General features: G+C 38.2%; 1 protein-coding gene across 1 annotated transcript; it reads left to right on the top strand.

The window, feature by feature from the left end:
• Window positions 1-1,551: 1,551 nt before the first annotated feature.
• Window positions 1,552-20,568, top strand: LOC306856715 (transcription factor MafK-like; the record flags this gene model as incomplete). Its single annotated transcript, XM_079396129.1, has 3 exons — window positions 1,552-1,720; window positions 17,894-17,961; window positions 19,093-20,568. 3 exons carry the CDS (start codon window positions 1,552-1,554, stop codon window positions 19,570-19,572), a joined length of 717 nt encoding a protein of 238 aa, XP_079252255.1. The 3' UTR covers window positions 19,573-20,568.
• Window positions 20,569-26,413: the final 5,845 nt, after the last annotated feature.

Genomic DNA, 26,413 nt, shown 5'->3' with positions numbered 1-26,413 from the left:
CCATCCTGGACCGCTTTAGCCTTACATCTGTTTCTCTTTCAGAAAATATACATATTTCAGTTTGTTTTAAAGCACTGTAGTGCTGTTCTGATGAAATGTTCCATGCTCTCGTGTTTAAGGCAAGACACTCCAGGTGAATAGGGTATGTTTTCAACTAATAAATATCACTATAATTCCTTAGTTGATTACAAACTTGTTTTGTATTACAAGTATTCTGAAAGGTTGTTTAAATATATGCAAATGATGCATTATCTCATGAAATATGCACTAATTTGTATTCACTTCCAGTCGGGTTCTTGTATGATTTTGTTGCCATATTAGAGGTTTTTCCTGAGGGGATTTTTCTTTTTATCACTCCATAAATGAGGAAATACTGTCAAAAGACAGAAAACGAACAAATTTCCACCATGTTTTTAGGAGTAAAATGTATAAATCAGTGTGAATGAAATATGAACAAACCCCTCAGTAAAAATATTCAGAATATAGACGGGAATAAACCTATATTGTGGTGTATAAGTGCTGCTGAAATGGAGGAGAAAATTTATATGGATTGAAATTGAAATCTATGCAAACAAAGTACAATAAAATAAACACTTAAATGTGTATTTTGGCAAGACACTACAGGCAAAAACATTTCATGCACTGGTCAAATTTGAGATTTTGTGCTGATTTGGCCTTTCATAACGTGTTGTTTCAGACTAGTGGAAAGAAAACATCCAAAATACATTATTTTGTTACACTTTATTTATTTGCATCTATAGATTTCAATTACAATATAGTTCTCTAAAGGTTTTTTCTCCACTTCAGCAGCACTTACATACACCAAACTTTACAGTTTTATTCCTCTCTGTTTTCTGAAGGTTTTTACTGAGGGGATTTTGGATTTCTCTTTTTAGCACCCCAGAAATCAGAAACAACTGTCAACAGACAGAAACTTTTGTGAATGGATTTTGAACAAACCCCTCAGTAAAAACCTTCAGAATATAGAGAGGAATAAAACTGTAAAGTCTGGTGTATGTAAGTGCTGCTGAAGTGGAGAAAAAACCTTTAGAGATATGTATTGACATTGAAATCTATAGATGCAAATAAATAAAGTGTAACAAAATAATGTATTTTGGATGTTTTCTTTCCACTAGTCTGAAACAACACGTTACGCAAAGCCAATCAGACCAAAATCTCAAAACTGACCAGTGCATGATTTTTTTCCGCTTGTAGCGATGATCTCAAATTCTCTTAAATTTATTTCAATAGAATTAGGCACTAAATACAATTTTGTATTTATTGCATTTATTTAAAAATATCCATAAGTGCAAAGCAGCATAGTTTTCTTAAAAGGAGGTGGGCTCTTGTAACCATAGCAACAGGCTCCAGGTTTCCTCAGCTGTGCTTTACCTTAGAAACAAATATACTCACGTACATTTAAGTAACATTTTCAGTAGCGCTTGTAAATGTGTTGTTCTTAATGTTATTAAAATGCAGGCTACATGTGTGCGCGCTCAGATGCGCGTGTTCCTTTAAGAGTCGCGCTGGCGTTGCGTAGACCCTCCATGAATGAAACCACGTGACCAAAGCAAATCATATGACGCCTGGCTTCAGCGCGAGAGAAAGAGGATCAACACGGTCACAAATTCGCCGACAACAGCGATAAACTCCCGTCGGATTCTCCTCGGTTCCACCGGGCACCGTCACCCGCTGCTCTGGACGATTCCTGACGCGTTCGGTGAGTTTCCAAACGCGCTGAAGTTGCGCTCAGATCTGTTTTGCTGAGTGTGCACGCGCGCGTGAGTGTGTATATATGTGTGTGTGTGTGTGTTAGTTTCTTTTTTTAGTGCAGAACACGAACCATTTACAAATACATTCAACACATGAGGCATTGAATATAGAATAACATTCAGAGTAACAGCGTTAAAATAAAATAATTTATTAGGTATATTATTATACATTTTATTCACTCTGGTTATTTCAAAAATGTATTTGTCAAAAAATGTATGTAAGCTATTTAAAAACAATCATTTGAAATATATCAGCGATTTACTTTTCGCTTATTTTCTCAGCATCACAACATTATGCATCAGTTCTGGTTATTTATTGCATGTCGGCTTTACTGTTTAATTATTTATACTTACGAGTATGTTATTCTCCATTATAATAACGCAGTTGTGTTAATATTACATTCATTTATTTATATCTGTATTGTATTGTTTACTATAAGTATCAGGGTTGTGCGCGCGTCTGTCTGGCGAGACGACGTGACGCCGAGGTGCGCGTTAAACCGGGACGCGCGTTATAAACCGCTGCTGAATCATCACGATCGGGTCATTCCGCTTAAAACCCCGCCACACACACACACACACACACACACACACACACACACACACACTCACACACACACACACAGAGCCATGATGACAGCGAGCAGACAAAGGCACATCGATACACTCACACACCCCGGTCCGGGATCACTCGCCGGTTCTGATCGGCTCTCATCGGCGCTTTCGAAATCAGCGGGATTCGGCTCGCGTTATATTTAGAGAGAGAGGGTGTGTGTGTGTGTGTGTGAGAGAGCGAGAGAGAGAGAGGGTGAGTGTGAGTGTGAGAGACAGTGTGTGTGTGTGTGTGAGAGAGAGAGAGAGAGAGAGAGAGAGAGAGAGTGTGTGTGTGTGTGTGTGTGTGAGAGAGAGAGAGTGTGTGTGTGAGAGAGAGAGAGAGAGAGTGTGTGTGTGAGAGAGAGAGAGAGAGAGAGTGTGTGTGTGTGTGTGTGTGTGTGTGTGAGTGTGTGAGAGAGTGTGTGTGTGTGTGTGTGAGAGAGTGTGTGAGAGAGTGTGTGAGCGAGAGTGTGTGAGCGAGAGTGTATGAGAGAGTGTGTGTGTGAGAGTGTGTGTGTGAGAGAGAGAGAGTGTGTGTGTGTGTGAGCGAGTGTGTGTGTGTGTGTGTGTGTGTGTGTGTGTGTGTGTGTGTGTGTGTGTGTGTGTGAGAGAGTGTGTGTGTGTGTGTGTGAGAGAGTGTGTGAGAGAGTGTGTGAGCGAGAGTGTGTGAGCGAGAGTGTATGAGAGAGTGTGTGTGTGAGAGTGTGTGTGTGAGAGAGTGTGAGTGAGTGTGTGTGTGTCTGTAGTCAGTCAGAGGTTACACAGCAGCACAAGCGGCGGGTCTGTGAGGAACCGAATCTCTGCTGGTTCATCGGAACCGTCTGCGCTGGAACCGGATCGAGGTGCGTTTCTCTGTCTGTTTTACACCCTTAATAAAACTCTACCGTGGTACAGTAATGGTATCAGGCGGTAAAACCGTAGTACTTTTGACAGATAGCATGGTATTGTGTGGTGTTTACCTGCCAGCATCATTCTGGGCTCCGGTCTCGTTCCTCCGGTGCTTGATAGGAACACACTACAGTTTGAGACAATAAACCGGTTCTACTGTAGAAAGCACAACAAGTACTAAGATACGGTGCTGCGATATTTGTATATATTTACCATGTTATATACCGTGGTTCTTCAGATAATACTGTGTTTGTTTCGACACGTCAGATTGTTGTGTGTGAGGAGAAACAGTTTTATTCCGCATTCGGCGTTTATCGCTTTATCGGTAACTGACGGTGATATTTGTTCCCGCGCGCGCTCCGAATCGCGAAATGATCGCATCAGCGGCGTTAACGAGGGACCTGCTGATTCATCAATCGCTGATATTCGCTTGACGTGAGCCCGGGAACCGGGGCGTCATGGCAACACGGCACCTCTGAGCGCGCGAAACCAGGCAGCTTTCGAGGCACGGAGAGAGAGCTCGGGCACCGGTAACGGGGATGTCTTTATCATTGCTCTGATGCTGTCAGCTTACACAGATATATATCATCTATAACGCGCTTGAAGTGTAGTTTCAGCAGCTTTGCTTTGATTCTGAATCCTGTAAGAATCCACACAGCTGCTGTTTGTTCTGCTTAAATCCGCTTCGGTGCTGAAGTGAGGTGATGCTCAGCCTCTCAGATATACTCTTCATTCATATCAAAACATTTAGTAAAAACTTGCTTTTACATTATTACTTATTTGTTTTTGTTTTTATCAAATTTTGCTACATTTGAACTTGATTTTTCATTGAAGATGATTTTTTAATATCAAATTGTTACATTTTAACCTGATATTTCATGGAAGATCATAATTTTTTATTTTTAATCATATCATATTTTTCTATAATTTAACCTGTTTTGTCATTGAAATTATAATTAAAAAACAAACAAACATATTTTGCCACCTTTTCAAGGAAGGTCAACTTTTTATATCATATCTTGCTATGTTTGAATCTGATTATTCATGGAAGATAAACTGTTTTTGGTTGTTTTTTGCATATGCTATTTCATAATTCGATTTGAATGGAACATACATTTATTTATTTTTTATGCCATATTTTGCTACATTTTAACCTGATTTTTCATGAAAGATACATTTTTTTAGTGTTTGTCTTGTCATATTTTGCTACATTGTAACTTTTTTAATGAAAAATGAATTTTTGTATATATATCACATTTTGCTATGCTTTTATTAAAATAGCTGTAGTAGCTGGTGCAGCGTTAAATTACAAACAAACATTAATATTCCGATGTAGAAACACCTCTATGGTGTCCAAAACTGCTGCTGTTTGTTTATCATATTCATATACAAAATGATTAATATAGGTGTTTCAAAGAATACACACAAGCAGTACCACAGTGCTTTTTCCTAGTAAGATCTGTATAACCATGTAAATCCATTTAGATCATTTAAGAGGCTGTTTACATCATTAACCGGAAATCTCCCAATAACAATTCCAGCTAATTGTGATATTTGTGCAATTGGAGTCTGAAGCGCAGTGCTGGAGAGGTGTAATCTGATCAGGCCTGCTCTTAACCAGCTTCTGAGTGAAATCTGCTGATGGTCGAGAGCGAACGAGTGCGGGATTGAAGTTGTGGTGCGAGGGACAGTTTTTTGTCTTTAAGGCATTCAGTGAAAGCGCTGAGACGACCAGAAAACAGCCTCTCTCTCGCTTGACAGATGGTGTTTGTGCCAGTTACTGGTGATCTCTGTGCTCTGAGAGCGAGTCGAAGACGGCGTAATGCCCCGATGATGCTGATGTCAGGCGTGAGTGAGCGGAGATGCGTGAGCCTCAGGTTACTCTTAAGTAAAGCTGTAAAGAGTCGTTGTAAATGGTGTGATGAACGAGAGCGGGCTGAATGCTGCACTTGCAACTTTTTAAAATGCGAGACTTGCATCACCAAAAGAAATTGCGATCGTTTGCATTTACAGTAAGTGTTTTGCAACAGATTGCAGTTTCTGTTCTTCCTCTTTTTTTACTAACAGGTAGTTTTTCTCCTTTTTTCTTTGTTCCCAGAACAGAATACTCTTCCTCTTATTCAGAGCGGTGTGTGTGTGTGTGTGTTTTAGAGTTCTGTGTGTTCGAGGACAATGTTCATATCAGCCCTGTTTGATCACATCAGTTTCTCTGAACAAAAGATCTATCCATCCTGTTAAGACTTATGTTTTAGTCTGAAGAGCATCACGTTTTTTTATTTTATTTTATTAATTACAGTAAAGGAAATTAGGTGGAGAAATGCACTTAATACAGTTAATAAATAAGCTTTTACATTTTTTACATTTTTCATACATGGTGTAAGATTACAGTAAAAAAGAACCAAATGTAGTTAAAATCAGAAAAAAATATAAATATAGTAATTTTTATTTTTTACATTTATTTAGTCAAAAAATATGTAAAGTTAATATACATATTTCTTTCTAAATTATTATAATTTATATATATATATTATCGAAAAATTTATGGAAAAAATATATATAATATAACTATTATTTTATTTTTGTCTAAATTTAAATCTGCAAGTGTTCTTGAGAGATATTGTGAGAATTTTATCTTTTGTTTGGTATTGTGAGATTCACTGCATTCGTGCGTCTCAACAGGAAGTCAGTTACATCTGTTCTGAATTTGTCCTATTTTGTCCAAACATCCTTCATTTATTAGACCTGGATATTTGAACAGGAAGTTGTCAGTGTGAGTGATGAGTGTTTGTGTCTGTGCTGAGGACAAGTGTCCTTCAGAAAGTCTCTCTCTCTCTCTCTCACCGTTCCTCTGTTTAATAAATATCTCTCGCTCAAGCTTATGAGGACAAATGAACATTGTTCAGTATTCAGTGCAGGAGATGAGCCTGAGATTTATTACCTTCTGTGGGGGAATCGGTGAGCTCTTGCTATGCCAGACGCACTTCTCACAAACACACACAACACGCATGCAGAGCAGCAACAGTTTGTGTTTGTGTTTGCAGTAAGAATTCACACACATTAGCCTTGAGGTGTGTGTGTGTGTGTGTGTGGGCAGATCTGGGTGGAGGGTTGATGAAACTCCAGGAAAGACGTTGAGCTCTGTGTGTGTGTGTGTGTGTGTGTGTGTGTGTGGTCATCTTTATGAGTGTGTGTAATAGCGGCGATCAGACAGACAGAGATGAAGGTTATTTGAGGTCAGTGTGTGTGAATCTACGAGCTCCACACAGAAAACAGTTTTCTCAGTTAATGTAAAAGAGGAAAGTGTGTGTGTGTGTGTGTGTGTGTAGATCAATGAAGTCTCTTTTTTTCATGGCCTCTTTGAGCAATGATGAAATACGCTGTAAGATACAGCTCAAGTATAGTAACGCAGCGCCTCAGAACAGTGGCATAGTTTTAAAGACAGACGCTGCGGGAATTACACGCAAAACACTGCAGTCCGAACGCCAGAGAACGAGAGCACAAGCACAAACAAACCTATTATACGATTACACGAACATATATGAGCTATGCTGAACGGTTGCCAGAGCGTTGCTGTTTGGTTGTTTACCAGTCAAAGTCTGTGGATGTGACACGGGTCCTGCTTTAATGTGCGTCTGTCAGCTGTTTTATTTAATTTGACTCATGCTGCATAATGGTAAAACTGATCATCGCAGTTATTTTGCTCAAAAGTACTGATCATGATTGACATCATTTGAGAAATTACATCAGAATTATTGTACTTTGAGCGATAAGCACAAATCAAGAGAATGTGACCTGCTTTATTTGACCTCATCTAGTTTCCTGATTCATTATATTATCAGAAATATAAACACAATCTTTACATTATGAAAAAACAGCAAAACTCAAAAGCATAAATAGAGACATTCATAATAATAATTCCAAATTATATTAATGTATTTCTATTAAAACGACAACAAAAGGCTTTGTATTGTGGCACAGAAGTGCATTTATTCAGCCTCAATCCCAAACAATGCAGTCTAGATTTATTACAGTTCATCATGAGAAGGTTTGGTTGTGAAGATGAATTAAATGCAAATGTTTAATAACACACATGATTTGAAGAATCACAAACGCTGCAATTACATTCATTTCATATCAGCATTTGGTCTCTCAGATGCTTTGTGGATGTTTGATTTCCCTGCAATTACAGATTTTGCAAATAAAGTTTGGAAAGATAATCATCAAAGCTTGGCATTCATTGGAAAGTTTTCTTGGAAGCGCGTCTGCCGCAGTGAAGTATGGATATTCATAATGTCTCTCGCACTTTTTCCAGTGGTTGATGGCGTTCTTGCTTTGCCTGGAGTTACACACAGGACGATGTCTTCCAGTTGCATCATCCCGGCTGCGCTTTGCTGCAGTTTTTACCCGCAGTGTTGAAGTGTTGCTCGCTCTTGCAATCTCCACACGCCCCAAACGAACCTCCGAAGCAGTGAAATCCTGACAGGAGACGAGAAAGATGGCTTCTTATGAGATTCACCTATTCGGGCAGGTGTGACGTTTAGTGCTTCTGCGTTTACTCTGAGCGTTTGTTTGAAAGCTAATGGCGTTAGGATGAAGCGTTCATCATCTCACACTAATGTGTCTTTACACAAACACTCCAGAAGGACGGAAGAGGAGGGAAACGAGCTCGTTAGTGAGGATGAGACGGCCGTCACCGCAGGTGGATGAAGCTGCGTGAGACGAGTCAAGTGTCCCAAATGTGAAAAACATCCAGACCCTTCGTCGTTTTGCTACACACATTTATATATGTGTGTGTGTGTGTGTGTGTCCCTGCAGCACAAAAGCAGTCATGAGTAACACAGGTATATTTGTAGCAATAGACAACAATACATTGCATGGATCAAAATTATACATTTCTCTTTTATGACAAAAATCATTAGGATATTAAGATCATGTTCCATGAAGATATTTAGTAAATTTCCTACCGTAAATATATCAAAACTGACATAATTGATTAAAGGCAGATGAAACAAATCAAATCAAGACACAAGAGGAAAAAAAAACAGGTCACAGAAGACACAGACACAACAAAACTGTGACAATTTGAGTTTTCACAAAACACAATATACACATTAATATACAAGTAACATACAATATATTGGAATAGCAATATTTCAAGGGTTCTCAGCTTGAACATCCTTCTTTGTTACTCTTATACTAATATGTTTGACTTAAAAATATTGATTAATAATAAAACAATATATAATAATTGAATATATTCAACAACTAATATATAACAATAACAATATTTCAAGGAAATAAATTAATGAATGAATAAATAAATCTTAGAAACTACAGAATCCCACAGTAAAATATTCCCAAACAGAATAATAATAATTTTTTTGCAACTCCAAGGTAAGATAATTTCTGATATAATTTAGTAGATTTTTAATAGAAAAGGAGGCCATATTTAGTTGTATTTTTTTCGTATGGAAGTAAATAGATTTTCTCTTCATATATTGCTCTATTTGAATCTATTTCTCATCATGAAAATAGCCGTAGTAGCTTGTGTCGTGTTAAAGTACAAGCAATCCAGTAATGGTCTTTGCTCCTGTGAGTGTCAGTCTGTTCTGAGGTTTTGCTGCTCGTGTAGAAGTTGTTGGGATTGCATCTCTGATCGGATTGTTTCTCTCCTCTGTGTGTTATTTATGTGTCTGTGTTTGTGCTGACCTGCGACAGAGCAGGAGGGGAAATAAGATTATTAACTTATCTGTGTGTGCCTCCCAGAACCAAATTAACCCACAAGTCTCTCTGCTGGAAAAAGCCCTTACTATAAAAAACAGGCCTTCCTGACGGAGCAGTTTTTCTGCTGCGGTGAGGAGATTTCTCTCGCACTACCTGAGACGCTTTCTCTCCTCCAGCGGCGCACCATCACCCTCTCGTCTTTCACTCGTCTAATTGCACCTTTGAGTTTTCCTGCCGCTCTCACGCTGATGCGTTTACTTTGCTTCTCGTAGAGTTTCTCTGTCTTTGTGTTTCTCGGTCGAGACTCGAGCCTCTGATATTTGTGTCTCCAGCAGATGAAATGAAACTCGACACGTTTCTCTTGCCGTGTTTTTTCTTCTTCTGCAGTGTTTTGGGTTTGTTTGCTGACAGCGAGTCGACTTTGATTCATTGACCTTTCATGTCCCTGCTTTCGTTTTAATGTTTGAAACACAGGTGTACAGTAGTAAAATCACAGGGTTCTGTGGAGAATTTTCTGATTTTTTTTCATGTTAAACTTTGCATATGACCTTAACCACTTACCTTTAATGATAATTCTAATTATAATAATTTTTTTATTATTTAACTACTTATTGACGTTTTCACAAAATACAAATTACAAACAAAACTATATCCAAAAATACAACAACATTAATTCAGAATATCAATATTTCAAGGGAATGAATGAATAAATTAATAAAAACAGCTCAGAAACTTCAATATCCCATTTTTAGCGTATCAAAATACACCTGCCAAAAAATCCCCAAAAACATACAATTTACTTAAAAATGTCACGTTTAATTTAACGTGTTACTTGCCATTTCTTTAAAACTATTTTTACTCTGTAATAATTTGTCAAATTTACAAGCGATTTCTAAGTAGAAAGACTGAAATAGTATATTCTTGTAAAACGTACTTCAATCTTTATTTATAATGATTTTTTTTTTTTTTTTTAACAGTGTATTAAATTAGATGTTTAGTTATGTAGTTATGTTTTCTTTTGCTGCTGCTTCAATTTAGATCAATCTTTTTAGGTGTGTGTGTGTGTGTGTGCGAGTGTCTGCGCGAGTGTGTGTGTGTGTGTGTGTGTGTGTGTGTAGTAATTCCTCGAGATGCCTTCCGTGAAACACGCATAAGAGTGTTTACACAGGATTAAGACTCCTAAAATTGGACTTAACTTCTAGGAACGGCCGCACATAAAATCGTCTTCACAGCATCACTCACCTGTGCTCCTCCAGTCTCAGACTCGCGTCAGTCATGTGACCACACCCTCGTGTCAGCCGCAGACCTAACATTCATATCAACCTTCATGCAGAAGTAGGTCAGAGTGACAGAGACCCACTTTCTTGGCACTGAAAGGCCCATCTTTACGTATATTAATACTAACTGTATATATGCACACACACTGACCTGCACGGTTTTCATGGTAATCAATGTTTATTTTATTTAATTCGTTATTATTTGCTTTTTTATTTTATACAAGAAAAATATTTGTAGGTATGATTTTGATAATATATTTATTTAACTACAAGTAATTATATATATTATTTACATTTAGGCATTTAGGCATTTGGACGAGGTCACAGAGACAGTAACATCTTATATCAGTTTCTGTGAGGATATGTGCATTCCTACCAGGACTCATTTGACTTATAACAACGACAAACCATGGTTCACTGCAAAACTCAGTCAGCTCCGTCAGGCCAAAGAAGATGCTTACAGGAATGGGGACAGAGTCTTGTACAAACAGGCCAATACACACTGGAAAAGGAGATCAGAGTGGCAAAGAGGAATTATTCTCACAAGCTAAGGATTCAGTTCACTTCCAGCGACTCGGCATCAGTGTGGAAAGGTCTGAAAGACATCACCAACTACAAGACACCATCCCCCAACACTGTGGAGAATCAACAACTGGCAGATGATCTGAACGAGTTCTACTGCAGGTTTGAAAAAAACACCCCACACCTGCCCTGAACACCTCTTCACACAACCATTCACACCTCCAGCAACCCCCCTCTCCCCCAGACCTGCAATTCAGATCAGCGAAGACGAGGTGCACCAGGTCTTCCGGAAGCAGAAGAGGAAGAAAGCACCAGGTCCAGACGGTGTGTCACCAGTCTGTCTGAAATCCTGTGCTGATCAGCAGCCCCCATCTTCACACAGATCTTCAACAGATCACTGGAGCTGTGTGAAGTCCCCTCATGCTTCAAACGCTCCACCATCATCCCCGTCCCAAAGAAACCCAAGATAACAGAACTTAATGACTACAGACCTGTGGCTCTAACATCTGTGGTCATGAAGTCTTTTGAAAAACTGGTGCTGGCCCACCTGAAGGACATTACTGGACCCCTGCTGGATCCTCTTCAGTTTGCCTACAGAGCAAACAGGTCTGTGGATGATGCAGTCAACATGGGACTGCATTATGTTCTGCAACATCTAGACAGACCAGGGACTTATGTGAGGATCCTGTTTGTGGACTTCAGCTCGGTCTTTAACACTATCATTCCAGACCTCCTCCTGCCCAAACTAACTCAGCTCTCCGTCCCCACCTCCGTCTGCCAGTGGATCAACAGCTTCCTGACAGACAGACAGCAGTTATTAAAGCTTGGTAAATTCACATCCAGCACTTGTACCATCAGCACTGGAGCTCCTCAGGGCTGCGTTCTCTCCCCACTGCTCTTCTCCCTCTACACCAACGACTGCACCTCTAAAGACCCCTCTGTCAAGCTCCTGAAGTGTTCAGACGACACCACATTGATCGGCCTCATCCAGGACGGTGACGAGTCTGCTTACAGACAGGAGGTTAAGGACCTGGCTGTCTGGTGCAGTCTTAACAACCTGGAGCTTAACACACTCAAAACTGTGGAGATGATCGTGGACTTCAGGAGAACCCCCCCTGCTCTCCCCCCACTCACCATCATGAACAGCACTGTGACTGCAGTGGAGTCATTCAGATTCCTGGGCACCACCATCTCTCAGGACCTGAAGTGGGATATTCACATTGACTCCATTGTCAGGAAGGCCCAGCAGAGGTTGTACTTTCTTCGCCAGCTGAGGAAGTTCAACCTGCCACAGGACTTACTGAAACAGTTCTACTCCGCCATCATCGAATCCATCCTCTGCACCTCAATAACTGTCTGGTTCAGCTCAGCTACCAAATCTGACCTCAGAAGACTACGGAGGGTAGTCCGGACTGCTGAGCGAATCATTGGTACAACCCTCCCCACTCTCCAAGAACTGTACTTATCCAGAGTGAGCAAAAGGGCTGGTAAAATCACTCTGGACCCCTCACATCCAGCACACAACCTCTTTGAACTGTTACCATCTGGTCGACGCTACAGAGCTCTGAGCACCAGAACGACCAGACACAGGAACAGTTTCTTCCCTCAGGCAATCCATCTCATGAACACTCAATAAATAAACGTGGAACACACAACACTATTATACACTTACTTATCTAACACACATACTTAGTTTACATTTCGAATTTGCACATAATATACATACAAAACTGTGTATTGTTTTACACCTGTACATACAACTGTCAATTTGTATATTTTTATTCCCTATTACTTGTTCTATTTTTGTCCTTTTATTATCTGTTTTTTGTTCTGTCACTGTCTCTCTGTTGCACTGTGAAAGCTTCTGTCACGAAAACAAATTCCTCGTATGTGTAAACATACCTGCTAATAAAGCTCATTCTGATTCTGATTTAGCAGATGCTTTTATCCAAAGCCACTTACAAATGAGGACAATAGAAGCAATCACAATTAGCAATAATATGCAAGTGTATTATGTATATTATATACGTATATATTAAATTAATGTAATTTAATATTTATTATGTGCTTTATTTTGATTTTATATAATTTTTTTTTTAGATATTTTTGATGTATTAGTTATTCATGATATTTGATATTTAATTTATCATTTATTTTATATAAGAAATATTTCTAGATCTAATTTTGATGATATTATAGTTATTATGTAAACTATTATAAAATATAACTATTTTCCCATTGACTGTAAAGCTGCTTTCTATTTCAGGTAGACAGTTATTGTAATCAAATAAGTATTTTGTTAGATATTAAATCTAATTAAAATGATGTAGAATAATCAATCTAATTTAAATAAGATTTTCCCAGTTTTTGTTTTTATAAAAGCAAAGAATAGTCATATTTAAAGAGATATTCCACCCAAAATTGAACACAACAGAGGATATTTTGAAGTATGTGGGTATCCAGACAGTTTTGGTTCCCATTGACCTTTTTTATCCAAATAATGGAAGTCCATGGGAAACTAAACTCTTTGGTTACCAACATTATTCAGAATATCTTGTTTTAAATTCCACAGAAAGTCATACAGGTTTGAAAATACATGACAGTGAGTAAATAAAGGGATATTCCAGCCAAAAATTATTTTTAATGATGTGTTTAAGAATCTTAATGTCTAGAAAAGAGCATTGAAATCCTCATAATACTTCAGCGCATGCCGTCTGTGAGCTGCCGAAGGTCCTGCAGCAGAACTTTGTCTAATTGCAGGTTTTCTGGCATCGGCTGCTGAGTTCAGTTCTTTTCCTCTCCTTCGTTCGACCCCAATCCCGCCGCCCTCCGCTAAGCTTCACAAATGTGTTGAGGAGGCAGTTTTGACCGAGAGCTTCCCAACAACCCCCAGCTCTCTCTCTCTCTCTTCATCTCTTCTGTCTCTCGCTCAGAGTTTTGCGTTTCTGGTTGTTTCGGACGGAAGTTTGTCAAACTAAGTGACTGCAGATGATTAATATTATTATTAATAATAATAATAAATATCCTGAATGTTGTGATGATATTGGTGATACTGGCATGGCAAACATGATAGCATACAGAAGGCTTAAATAATATAAAGCTATGCAGGGTTTTCAACTATGGCTCTTTGAATTTTTTTTTTGATATCTTTTTAAAAAATGTATTTTGCCTATTAAACTTTGTGGCCGTAACTGATCACTTACATTTATTTATTTGTTTATCCTTTTTGAATCAGAATGAATTTAGGCTATTATACTTTGCATGTGGCCTCAATGCATAACCATTTATTTATTTATTTGTTTGTTTAATATTTATATTATTTATTTATTTAACCTTTTTAAAGCAGAATCACTCAGATTAAATCTGATAGGTATTGCTTTGTGACATTTATAATTAAGTTGGAATAGAAATTAGACTCCTGTTGCGTGTGTGTGATTGATTTCTGTAGTGACTGACGTGTGTGTGTGTGTGTGTGTGTGTGTGTGAGTGAGTGATGGAGCTGAATCTGATTTGTTCCTGGAACTTTCTCTCTGTCTCTGGGTCAGTGAGGAAGAATCCCCCATTACCACGGCAACAGCACCCTCCTCATCCTCACACACACACACAGTCAGAGGACGGCGTAAGTCCTTTATCAGAGGTAATGTGTTTTGTGCGTCCAGCAGCGGGTGTCCTCTCGTCTCAGATGAATATTAAACAGACTGTGTGTCATTATATTAACCTGCGTGTCCTCTGAGGAACTTCAGCTTGTGATACCGGTCAGCAGACGCCCTTCATCAGCCTCACACACACACACACACACACACACACACACACACATGATGCTGTCGAGTCATGAACTTGAAGTATAACATTAAACACAATCATCAGGTACACACAGAAACTCAAAGCCAATCACTACAAACCACTAAATTAAAAGTGTAGTTTGACTTGAGGAAATTATGACAGAAATATATTACCATTGCAATAATAAAATAATGTATAGTAAAAAGTACTAATAATAATAATACAATTTAAATTATTAATAATAATACTAATACTACTAATAATAATGAACTTAATTAAAATGGAATCCAGAAAAATATAAATAGGGAAAAACTGAATTTGGAAGAAGGCAGCACAACATTAAATTCTGCAACTCGCCTATTTTCTAAAACTTTTTTCATTTCTGAATTAAATCTTCAGTGACAATGTGAAATACAATGATGCGTCCAATCACAGCAGGGCATCCTCGATGAGCACACCTGATTGGTGGACACAGTGATAGAGGGGGTGGATAGGGGAGGGGAAACACAAACCCCGCCCCCTCACATTCACTCTGATGAGACTGTGTGTGTGTGTGTGTGTGTGTGTGTGTGTCCTTCAGTCTAATCTGTGTGTGTCTGTAGACTCGTGTAGCTTCCCCTGCTGATGTTGTGACTTCCTTTGATGTGATTCTATTCATAGCGTCAGGATTCATGACGGGGTCAGAGGAGCCACTATCTCTCTACATTCACTGAACTTGTTTTTCTGTCTCATCACTGACAGGACTTTAAATAATCTGTCATGAATTCAGTTGACTTTAATATTTTTATTATTGAAATTTAATTAAAATGAAAAGGGAAAAAATTTAAATCGGAAAAAAAAATTAATTTGGGGTGAAATGTTGATTTTATAGATGCCAAAGATTTAATATTTTGTTAAAGTTTCATGAGATCAATTTATTAGGTTTTTTATGACTAACATTTAATTAAAGCAGAATCCAGACAAAATTTACTTAAAAAAATTAAAAATAGGTAAAAACAAAACTGATTTCTCATGGCCCAAACTTTAAATAAATGATTAAAATTTAATGAATTCAGCTGATTTTATGTTTTTTCTTTTTAATTACTAAAATATAATTAAAATGGAATCCAGAAAAAAAATAGAATTTCAGGTGAAAATAAAACTGATTTCAAGTTTTATTAAAGATTGATTAAATGTCTAAATCTGTCTGTCTCAGGAGGATTTTCTCTAAATCAACTTCCAGGAACTGTGTCTTAAACCCACACACACACACACACACACACACACACACACACACACACACAGCAGGGACGGGTCAGGATGGTTAACTAGTCACTTAGAGTTTATTTATTTTTAGCCTAATTACTTGAATAATGAAGTCTAATTATACAGGGCTTCCATGGATTTGTTGTTCAGATAAACCACTGACTAGGTGATTTTTAACTATGTCTTGCATTTGCACAGAATGCATTGGGTTTCTGATGCAGTTTTATTTTTGCACGCTGTGAACTTCACGTCTGATTCAGGATCAGATGAACCGCTGATTCTCACTGAGTTCAGGAATGTGCAGAATCACGCTCACCGTATCCCATGATGCCCCTGAGGGACAATGATGACCCTTCATCACGCCCCACAGCACCAAACGCCTCAATGAGAGCCATTATAGAACCGCGAGTGTGTGTGTGTGTGTGTGTGTGTGTGTGTGTGATCTCATCAGGGTTTCTCTTCTGTCACCGTCCTCCTCTTTCATTCTCCGTCATGTTTTGCTGATGAGTTTTCTGATTATGAATGACATATGAAAACACTGATGATTACACATGAGTGAATATTGCTGCAGATCTTATTAGTGCTGGACAATACATCAAATATTAACTAGATAGTGAAGTTTGGTCGGTTAGTTTGGGAAAACCTAGTCTGAAAGTTTAAAATAGTTTAAGAATCTGTAAGTTTTAAGAATTTAAGATTGAAATTTTAAAAGCTTGTTCAGTTTGAAGTAGTTTTTAGTTTTAGTCATTAAAAAAATAACACCAACTCAATTGAATTTATAAACCTTTCACAATTTATTCAATCTTTAGGTCCTATAAAATTTGTTTTATTTTTCCCAATTTAAATGGTTTTTGATTCCATTTTAATTAAATGTATTTAATTTTACTTCTAGATGGTTGCTAGGAGCTTACTGTGCAGTTGCTAGGGTTTCTTGGCAGTTGCTAGGGTGTTTTAGTGAAAAAATATACATAGGTAAATGACTTATTATCATTGGTGCTGTCAGTCCTCTGTCGTGTTCCTGCCTCTTGTTTCCATATTTGGTTTGTTTCCTGTCCTTGTTATATGTAATCATTAGTTAATTCTTATCCACCCGTGTCCGTCTCGTTATCTATGATTTACCTGTGTATTTATAGTCCTGTCTGTTCAGTTAGATTTCGTCTGGTCTACTCGTTACCCCTGGTGTTTCCTGTCTGCAAGCCTTGCCTTGTGCTGCCATGTCTTGTCCTGATATCTTCATTAAAGACTATTATTTGAGTTTACGTCCTCGTCTGCGTGTTCCTGTGTCCTCCTCATGTGTGCACCGTGACAGGTGCATACAAATGAAAATGATTAAATATTAAAAACATGGAAAACGTAGTTTTTTTAAAACTAGATTGTTAATTTACATTTTAAAATTCAGAATCTAACTGGCTGCAAAGTCATTTATATATACAGTATATACTGAGATATATATATTGAATATCATTGTCAATTGTAAAATAAGATTTTTTTTTTTAAAGCTATAAGCCCTAAACTGTAAATAACTCAGTTTTTATGAGACGTTTGCTAAACTCTAATGGCGTTTGTATGAGTCGATGTCAGTATTTGATCAGTATGTGATTGTCGCTCATTGCGGTTCGATTCCTCGGGATGCAGTTTTCCTCTCCGAGCGACGGATCTCTGTCTTCTCGCCCTTCATCGGGCTGGTAATCCCCTGGACCGCGGCCCAAGCCACACTTCCTTCTCAGAGCTTCTCCTTCCTCTTATTGGCTCTTCAGCAGCCTATCAGCCTGCAGCGAGGCTCAGATGCAGAGAAGGTGTTGTAGAGCATTAAGCTCCCAACCGCCACGACCACAGAGGAAGTCTGAAACAGGAAGTCGTGGGTACAAAGTTATCACTTTCACTAGTCCAGTTTTTTTCTCAGAGTAAAGTGGCTGGTTCCTTTTACACGTGTCAGGAGATATCAAAACTCTTTGCTTTCACTTGCTGTTTCTCATCCTTGAGCTCATATGAAGCTCTGCTCCAAGATTAAACGAGTTTCGCCGTGACCGGACGTCACATGTTCTAGATTCCCGGTGTCCCACAGTCTAATACGTGTTTGTTTTGTAGATCTGTGTGGCTTGGCAGCGGTTCCTCGTGGCATGACGACCACTAACAAAGGAAACAAGGCCTTGAAGGTGAGCGCAGTCTGTCTTTAAAGGGATAGTCCTCCCAGAAATGAAATGATATTTTGATATTTTGAAGAATGCTAGTAATCAGACAGTTTCGGTTCCCATTGAATTTCAATATGTTGACAGAAAATACAATGGAATTTAATGGGAACCTATGATGACATGAGGGTTAGTAAATAATGACACAATTTTTGGGTGGATTACATGCATGTTATTAATGATGATCATCATCTACTCACCGTCGTTCCAAAACTGTATGAACACAAAAGATATTTTGAAGAACGTTGGTTCCCATTCACATCCATGGAAGTCCATATAATGTAGTCAATGGGAACGGAAATGGTTTGGTTACCAGCATTCTTTCAAAATATTTGGAAGACATTTAGAAGAATGTTGGTAACGAACAGTTTCGGCTCCCATTGATTTCTATTATATGGACAAAAAATACTATGGAAACCAGTGGGAACCAAAACTGCTTGATGACATGAGGGTGAGTAAATAATGGCAGAATGACAATTTCATTTTTGGGTGGACTACTATAATGTTATTAAAGATCATCATTTAGTCACCGTTTTATCTTCCCAAACCTGTGATGATAGTTTGAAGAATGTTGGGAAATAAACAGTTGATGGTCCCCACTGACTTCCATTGTATTATTTTGTCCATATAATGAAAGTTGGTTCCCAACATTCTTCAAAATATTTAGAAAAGAATACAAAAGATGTATTTAGAAGACATTTAAAAGAACACAAAAGGAGATATTTTGAAGAATGTTTTAGTTTTGGTTCCTATTGACGTTTTTTGTCCATATAATGGAAGAAAACGGTTTGGTTCCCAACAAAATATTTAGAAGACAAATAGAAGAACACAAAAGAAGATATTTTGAAGAATGTTGGTAACCCAACAGTTTTGGTTCCCATTGACTTCCATTGTATTTTATGTCTATATAATGGAAGCCAATGGGAACCAAAACTGTTTGATTACCTACATTCTTTAAAATATTTAAAATGTTATTACAAAGATATTTTTGAAAAATGTTGGCAATCAAAACCATTTGGTTCCCAAAATTCTTCATAATATCTTTTTGTGTTCTTCTAAATAAGTTGAATGTTAACTAGCGCTCTCCTGGACTCTCAGGTGAAGAGGGAGCCCGGCGAGAACGGGACGAGCCTGACGGACGATGAGCTGGTGTCCATGACGGTCCGCGAGCTTAACCAGCACCTGCGCGGCCTGACCAAAGAAGAGATCCTTCAGCTGAAGCAGCGCCGGCGGACGCTGAAGAACCGGGGCTACGCCGCCAGCTGCCGCGTCAAGCGCGTCACGCAGAAGGAGGAGCTTGAGAGGCAGAAGGCGGATCTTCAGCAGGAAGTGGAGAAGCTGGCTTCGGAGAACGCCAGCATGAAAGTGGAGCTGGATGCACTGCGCTCCAAATACGAGGCTCTGCAGAGCTTCGCCAGAACTGTGGCCCGAGGGCCCGTGGCCCCGGTTTGTAATGCGGCCGTCCCCATCTCCCCCCGAGGACCCCTGGCCTCCGTCATCGGCCCCCTCGTTCCCGGGAAGGTGGGAGCCACCAGTGTTATCACGATAGTTAAATCAAAAACCGTTGCGAGGTCTTAGTAGTGCACAGATTGGACGGGTTGGTCAGTGCATGAGGGTTTAGGTGCGGGATGCTCCGTTTCACAGCCCTTCGGTACTCTCTAATCTGGGCTTTTCTGGGTTACAAAAGAAGGAAAGCACATCTTCACTTGGGCTTCCAAAATGATCTCCAAATTGCTAAACTCGAATCTAAAACCATGCAGCCAAATTTTCCTGGTGGATGTGTGTTGTATTGGATGTATTGCTGTGAGATTTGTAATTTTGTACAAACATCGACGACTTTGTATCGTGCGTTTGACATGAGGTCCAAGTGTTTTCTTTGTCATTGTAATATTGTACTTTTTATACAGCGTTTGTGTTGATTTTCTCTTCGGATGTGCTGTTTCGCCATTTTTCCGTCCTTTGGTTTTACGGACTGCAGGCACAAAACACTTTAAACCGTTCGGACTTCCAATCTCTTCTGCCATCCGCAGTAGGAGAGTATCAGCCAATGAGAAGCTCCCTTTACCTGAGCCTCATTTATGCACTGACCAATCGCTGACGGGCAGGAGGAGAGGAGGCGGAGTCAAATCAGCTGATGTTGTTCATATGGTAGCTATCAGAATATCTGCCACCAGTTTATGCGCTCCGGTCGTCCGTTTCAGGACAGGAGATCGTTTTTATTGGCAAGGCAATAACATGTTTATGTTATGTGATGTATTGTTTATTTCATGCTGTGTGACCTTCACGCTGAAGGTTATCATGTCTCTCGTTGTCTGTAAATCCAGATTTTTTGTGTGTGTGTGTGTTCTGTGCCAGTTTTTGGACTAAAAACAAGAAGAAAAAAAATCCAAGTTTCTGTTTTTGAAGGACAGACTGTTGGGTGACATAAACTGGTGAATCTCACAAGCTTTACCATAACTCTGTTGCTGTGACATTTGCGTAACGTATTCTAAGAATCTTTGTCTATATGGTGGAGTCTTGAATTTTATATATATAAAAAATGACAGAGTATCTTGCATTATTTATAAAACGTTTAAAAAAGAACTATAAAGTTGTTTGATAGCTCTCTTTTTTGCAATTGTACCAAAAGTGGCTTAACTATTGAAGTCAATAGCTTTTTCTAGTGACTAGGCGCGTCAAACTGTGGACTAGCGCGTGTGGTGTGATTTGTACTGGTGGGGTGGCGGTGTTGTTTACGATGTGGATGTGATGCTCTTATCTTCTGATTTCAGACAAACGCTCACGACGACCGCCGCTTACCCAGAATCCCCTCTGAGCGTTTGCGCCCGCCATGTTTAAGTGGATGGGACGCAAACGCAGGGATGTATGGGACGCGGCCACGTTGCTTGCGTTTGAGTCCTTTCATGTGACGTGTGATTTTTATATATTTTGGTGTAAAACGTTTCTATGGTATATTATATTTGTTGTTGTTGTTTTCTTCTTTTTGGGGTTGTTTTCTTTAAATGCCAGGGAAGTGACTCTGTCTGCACTGCGATGTGCTCCTGCTGCTCTTCATGCTGCGACGCTGCTCAAAATATTACTTTCTCCACCTTTAAAACTTAGAAAGAGCTGTCCAAAATGTTTTAGGACGCTATCTGCGTTTTCTTTCTTTTTTTGGCCAAATTGTTTGTCCATTAAAAGAAGTAAACCCCAGAAAAGAAGTCAAACCCAGAGCTGTTGTAATGCTGCGTTCACGTCTCTTTAGAATTACTGTAATTGTTATAATTCATAGATTCTGTCCATCCTCTGACATTGTTACAATTGCAATACACATAATGCTAAAATGACTCAAAAAGCTAAAATGCAAAATGGTCAGAGACATTTTAATGAGCAATGTTTCAGTCAACTGATCTTCCTCAGGCTTACACACCATATGAAAGTGTGAGCACATCATTTAAATTGAATGCAATCAGCTGTTAGTAATTAGGGATGCCCCGGTATCGGGCCCGATACTGAGCTCCTGTACTCGTACTCGTTAAAATGCCCCGATACCAAACGCCGATACCACACAGCATGTGATAAGTGCCATATTCAGACAAAGAAATACAGACAGCAGAATGGAGTTATTAGGGATTACGGATGTCTACGAAGTATATGCATGCAATGAAATGAATGTAAAACATTCAGTATTGACGCCTGTATAGCTGATGTGCGCGAGCTGATGGCCAGTACAAATGCGTGCGCACGTTGCGCGTGTTTTGCTTGCTTCATGAGTGATTATGCATTATATGAGTGGCTTTGGAATATAAATTGCAGCACGTTTCAGATGAAAAAAAGCAACTTTTATTTCTGAAAATATCACAGTTAGGAGATTTATAACGAGTGTTTCCCTGCATTATTACAGCAAAACGTGTGATTACAGTACTGAGCCGCTGCAATGGAGCCGCTCTAATGCTAGTAAATTAAAGATGATGTACCATACAGCAAAAAAATGAACAGTGAAAGTAACAAACTTGTAAAATACATTTTAATGGGCATAATTAAGTGTGAAAATAACCTAAGATATTATACAGTCAAATCAAAATAAAGTAAATCGTGACATATTATAACCAAAAATTCTTCATACAGTGGACTACCAGTAAAACTGATACAAATTTGGGACAAAAAATTATTCAGACCAAGTCTTGGAAAAAAACTTTCAGTTGAGGTTTGCATGAAGCTGGTTTACAGCATGGCCAGGAGACTACAGGCTGTAAGGCTAAGGGTGGCCCGACAGAGTATTGATAGTTGTGTAAATATTGTCATACGAACAGCTGTCTGAATCATTTTTGGTTGATTGTAATCCATTATGTATCTTTCTATCAAAGTGATCTGACATTATCAAGCTGAATTTGTTCAGACACAGTTTTACTCTGAGTTCTTGTCATATTTTATTACCATTTTCTAAACTATAGCGAATAAATCGTGATAATGTGAGAAATTTTAAAGGTGTTTGAATAAATTTTGGTTTGACTGTATTTATTTGATAAATGAAGTTAGCCAATTAACATTATACATCCTCTTTTGGTTTCTGTACCCAATATTTAAAAAATGTACAAATGCAATGAAAATATCAGTATCGGTACTCGGTATCGGCAAGTACCAAAAATAAAAGTATCGGTATCGGGCGAGTACTGGAAAAAGTGGTATCGGTGCATCCCTATTAGTAATAAATCACCATGCCTCTGATTGGGGGGAGGGATTAAATTAATTAATAAACTAATCAAAGAAATCAATTTAATTAATTAAATATTGAGAAAATCTCCTTTAAAGTTGTTCAAATGAAGTTCTTAGCAATGCATATTACTAATCAAAAATGAAGTTTTGATATATTTACTGTAGGAAATGTACAAAATATCTTGATGGAACATGATCTTAATATCCTAATGATTTTTGTCATAAAAGAGAAATGTATAATTTTGATCCATACAATGTATTGTTGGCTATTGCTACAAATATACCTGTGTTACTGATGACTGCTTTTGTGCTCCAGGGACACATATTTGCAAAAATTCACATTCACAAAAAAAAAAATATATATATATATATATATACAGTATATATTACTAACAGCTGATTTGAATGATGCGCTCACACTTTTGCATGTTTTGTAAGCCTGAGAAAGGTCAACTGACCAATTGATTATGCAAACTTGTAGTGTGCAGGATTTATATTTTTTAATTTATAATGAATCTATGTGTTGCCTAGTTGTTGTTGTGGTTGCAAAAGGGTGGAAAATTTCCCGTAAATTTTCCAAAAAAATCCCAGAAAGCTTCCAAAAATTCTGGAAAGTTTCTGCTCTTTTATAACCTTAGTTGTTGATGACCATGAAATACTCCATCAGTACACTGATTTTAGCTCTGTATGCTCTTACAAATGAAAATTCATCGTAAGCGCATGACTAGCATCTAAATGATGTTTTAAATGTGTATTTGCAGTAATATTTGCGATATGATGTGAACGCAGCATTAATGCTCTGAAAAATGATTTATTGCAGCACAAGGTTCTTTATCTTTAGTCTAATCTTGTGACAATCTGAACAGATTTGAATGATCTCAAATGTGGTCTGGTCTGGTCTGGGCCGCACTGATCTGGCATTTTAAGAAGGATTCGTTGTAGGTATATTTGTGCGACAGGATTTTATTTTTATTTCTCGATGTAAATCAACAGAAATATCTTCCTCTGACTGGCTAATCTGTGAAATCGTTTCGTAACCAAGTCTTCGGCATTGCTTTCGTAACCAATGGTAGCGTTTCTCCTATCGGCTGTGGCGGTTTTGTGGCGTTTCTATAAGCGATGTATCGAACGGTTTTGAAGACAAAAAAATTCTAGGTTCCTCGCAAAGATGATGATGATGATGTGATTGTCGTTGAGGTGTGGGTGTGTCCGGTAGCTCTACTGCCCAATAATGATGCTCCTGATCAGTTTCTTCCACGAGGAGCAGCTCGTTAACATTTGTTGTCGTTATGGTCGTCGTGGTGACTTGGTGTTAAAAGTGAACTATATGCAAATCAGCTGGCGGTAGGGAGGGGTCACGACCTCTCGGTAGGAATGTCGTTTTCTGTCCTTGAAGTTGTCGTCCATGAATAATCAATCACAGCGATTGATGACGAACGCTAGATTTACTCTGAAACCGAGCGTTTAGTTAGAAACGAGGCCGACACACGGCACAAAATCATTCTCTTAGAATTAGAAATATTCACTTAAATCTAAACACATTTACTATGAAAGAAAAATGACTTGATTTTGATGTCTTTCAGAAAATAATGCTTAATTTTAAGCAAGTTTATAATTAAAACAAGAACAATTACAAAAATCTACTTAATTCAAAAGAAAAAGTTCATTTTTCATTCCCTATTGGCAGATATTTTTTCTTGTTTTAAGCATAAAATCACTTAATTTTTATACATTTTTTTTTAGAAAATAAGATTAGAGCCTGGTTTCACAAATGGGGCTTAGTTTAAGCCAGGACTAGGCCTCAGTTAAATTAAGATATTTAAGCAACTTTTACAAAAATGCCTTAGAAGAAAACATTACAGGTGTGCATCTTGACACAGAACAATGATACTGACATATTTTAAGATATGTCAGGGCAAGATATTTTCAGTTGAGATAGCTCAAGCATGCATTTGAGTCTGGGACTAGATTAAGCCTTTTCTGTGAAACCGGGGGCTAGTTTATGGAGTTTATGCTTAAAACAAGAAGAAATAAGCATAAACTCACTTAATTTTGATGCATTTTTCAGAAAACAGGGCTCCAAATCTTAAGTGAGTTTGTGAGATAAAACGAGACAAAAATGAGCCATTGGGGTCAGAAAAATCATCTTGTTTTTAATATAATTAAGTTGATTTTTCTGTCTCCATTGTCAATTTCTTTTCTTGTTTAGAGCATAAAATCACTTTTGAAAGCATTTTTCAGAAAACCTAACCTTAAACCTTAAAACCTTATTTTAAGCATAAACTCACCTGATTGCTACTTTACATTTTTTGAAAATAAGATTTAAAATTGTAATTGATTTCATAGTTAAGAACCAGAAGACAAATCCACCAATGGAGTCGGAAAAATCATCTTGTTTTTCCATAGAATGTTTATTTCTCTCACTTTAATTGTTTTAATCAAACTCACTCCATTTGTATTATTTTTCAGACTTAATATCTGAATTCATTTTGCATCTCAAGTAAACGCATGCTGATTTAAGGATGTTTAGATTAATTTGCCCTGGAAAACAAGACACAAATGCAGAAGAAGAGCATTTTTTGCAGTGCAATCTTGCCAAAAGGCACACATACACACGTGTCTGAATCTCTGCTGATAGTTCTGAATGAATCCGGGCAAAGCCTGAACTACCTTTGGATCACCGGCTTTGTCCTACTTCTCCCACAAACTCTCAGACTCCCACATTACCTTGACTTTTATTCGTTCTTGTCTCGGCCGATGTGTTTCTCTCTCGTGGGACGCGCATTAAGACGAGTTTCAGTTCAGGTTGAAGAAAAACGAGTCTGGGATCTTCAGAGAGTTGATTTCTGCAGAGACCTGTTTCAGTCATTAGCTGCTAAACGGATGGCTTTCGGGGGTTTTCCTCGACTCTGATCGATAAAACAAGGAAAGAGCCCTATTTGTGTTCTCTATAGGTGAAATAATATTACCCCCCCCCCCCCTTTATGACTCAAAAAGCTCGTCAGAAATGTCAAGCTATAAATTGCTGTGGATTTTTTTTTGTCTAAAAGAATAAATGATTTGTTCTGTTGTTTTTCTGTATGGGGTGTATTAAATTAAGATATCATAGTTCTTTGTATGGGAAATATAGATACCGTGAAAGTCCATTTAATTGTAAGTATTTATCAACTAAGTTATTGTACTTTTGCAATTTGTAGATAAGTAATATAACGTATTGGTATATAACGATGAAATGAACTGTCTGGGGTGTCTTTAATTTATTGATGTATATACTGTATGTTTGATGATATACAGCTTACTTTATTTTGTATATGACTAATAAATACATTTTGAAAAACAGAGTTGGTTTTATGTCTGATGAGTGTGGCATTAATGACCTAATTTAACATGCATAAGGAATATTCCTGAATTGAAGCCTTTTTTTAGGTGTGCCGTGAATAGCATTGCCACATTTTATTGTATGATTTTCCCGGACCCTGAGCGAGCGAGAGAAAGACAGAAAGGTAGCAGATGACCTAGTTTGAAGCAGCTCTCGGCGGGCGTATTTTTGGCCTGACATTAGTAAAACATGACAGAGTCTTGAGGGACGTCTGGAGACGTGTTTACGGCCGTGTTTCTGGCCCTCACTGATGTCATTTCCTCTCTGAAGTCCCTCACCTTCATCTTCATCAGGGTCTGCTCTCTTCTAATGTAAAGACTCTCATCAGCGCAAATAAACTGAACA

Source organism: Barbus barbus (assembly GCF_936440315.1).
Source record: "Barbus barbus genome assembly, chromosome: 37".
NCBI classification, from domain to species: domain Eukaryota; kingdom Metazoa; phylum Chordata; class Actinopteri; order Cypriniformes; family Cyprinidae; genus Barbus; species Barbus barbus.
Note: the sequence above shows the minus strand (reverse complement) of the source record. Positions and strands in the feature narration are given on the sequence as shown.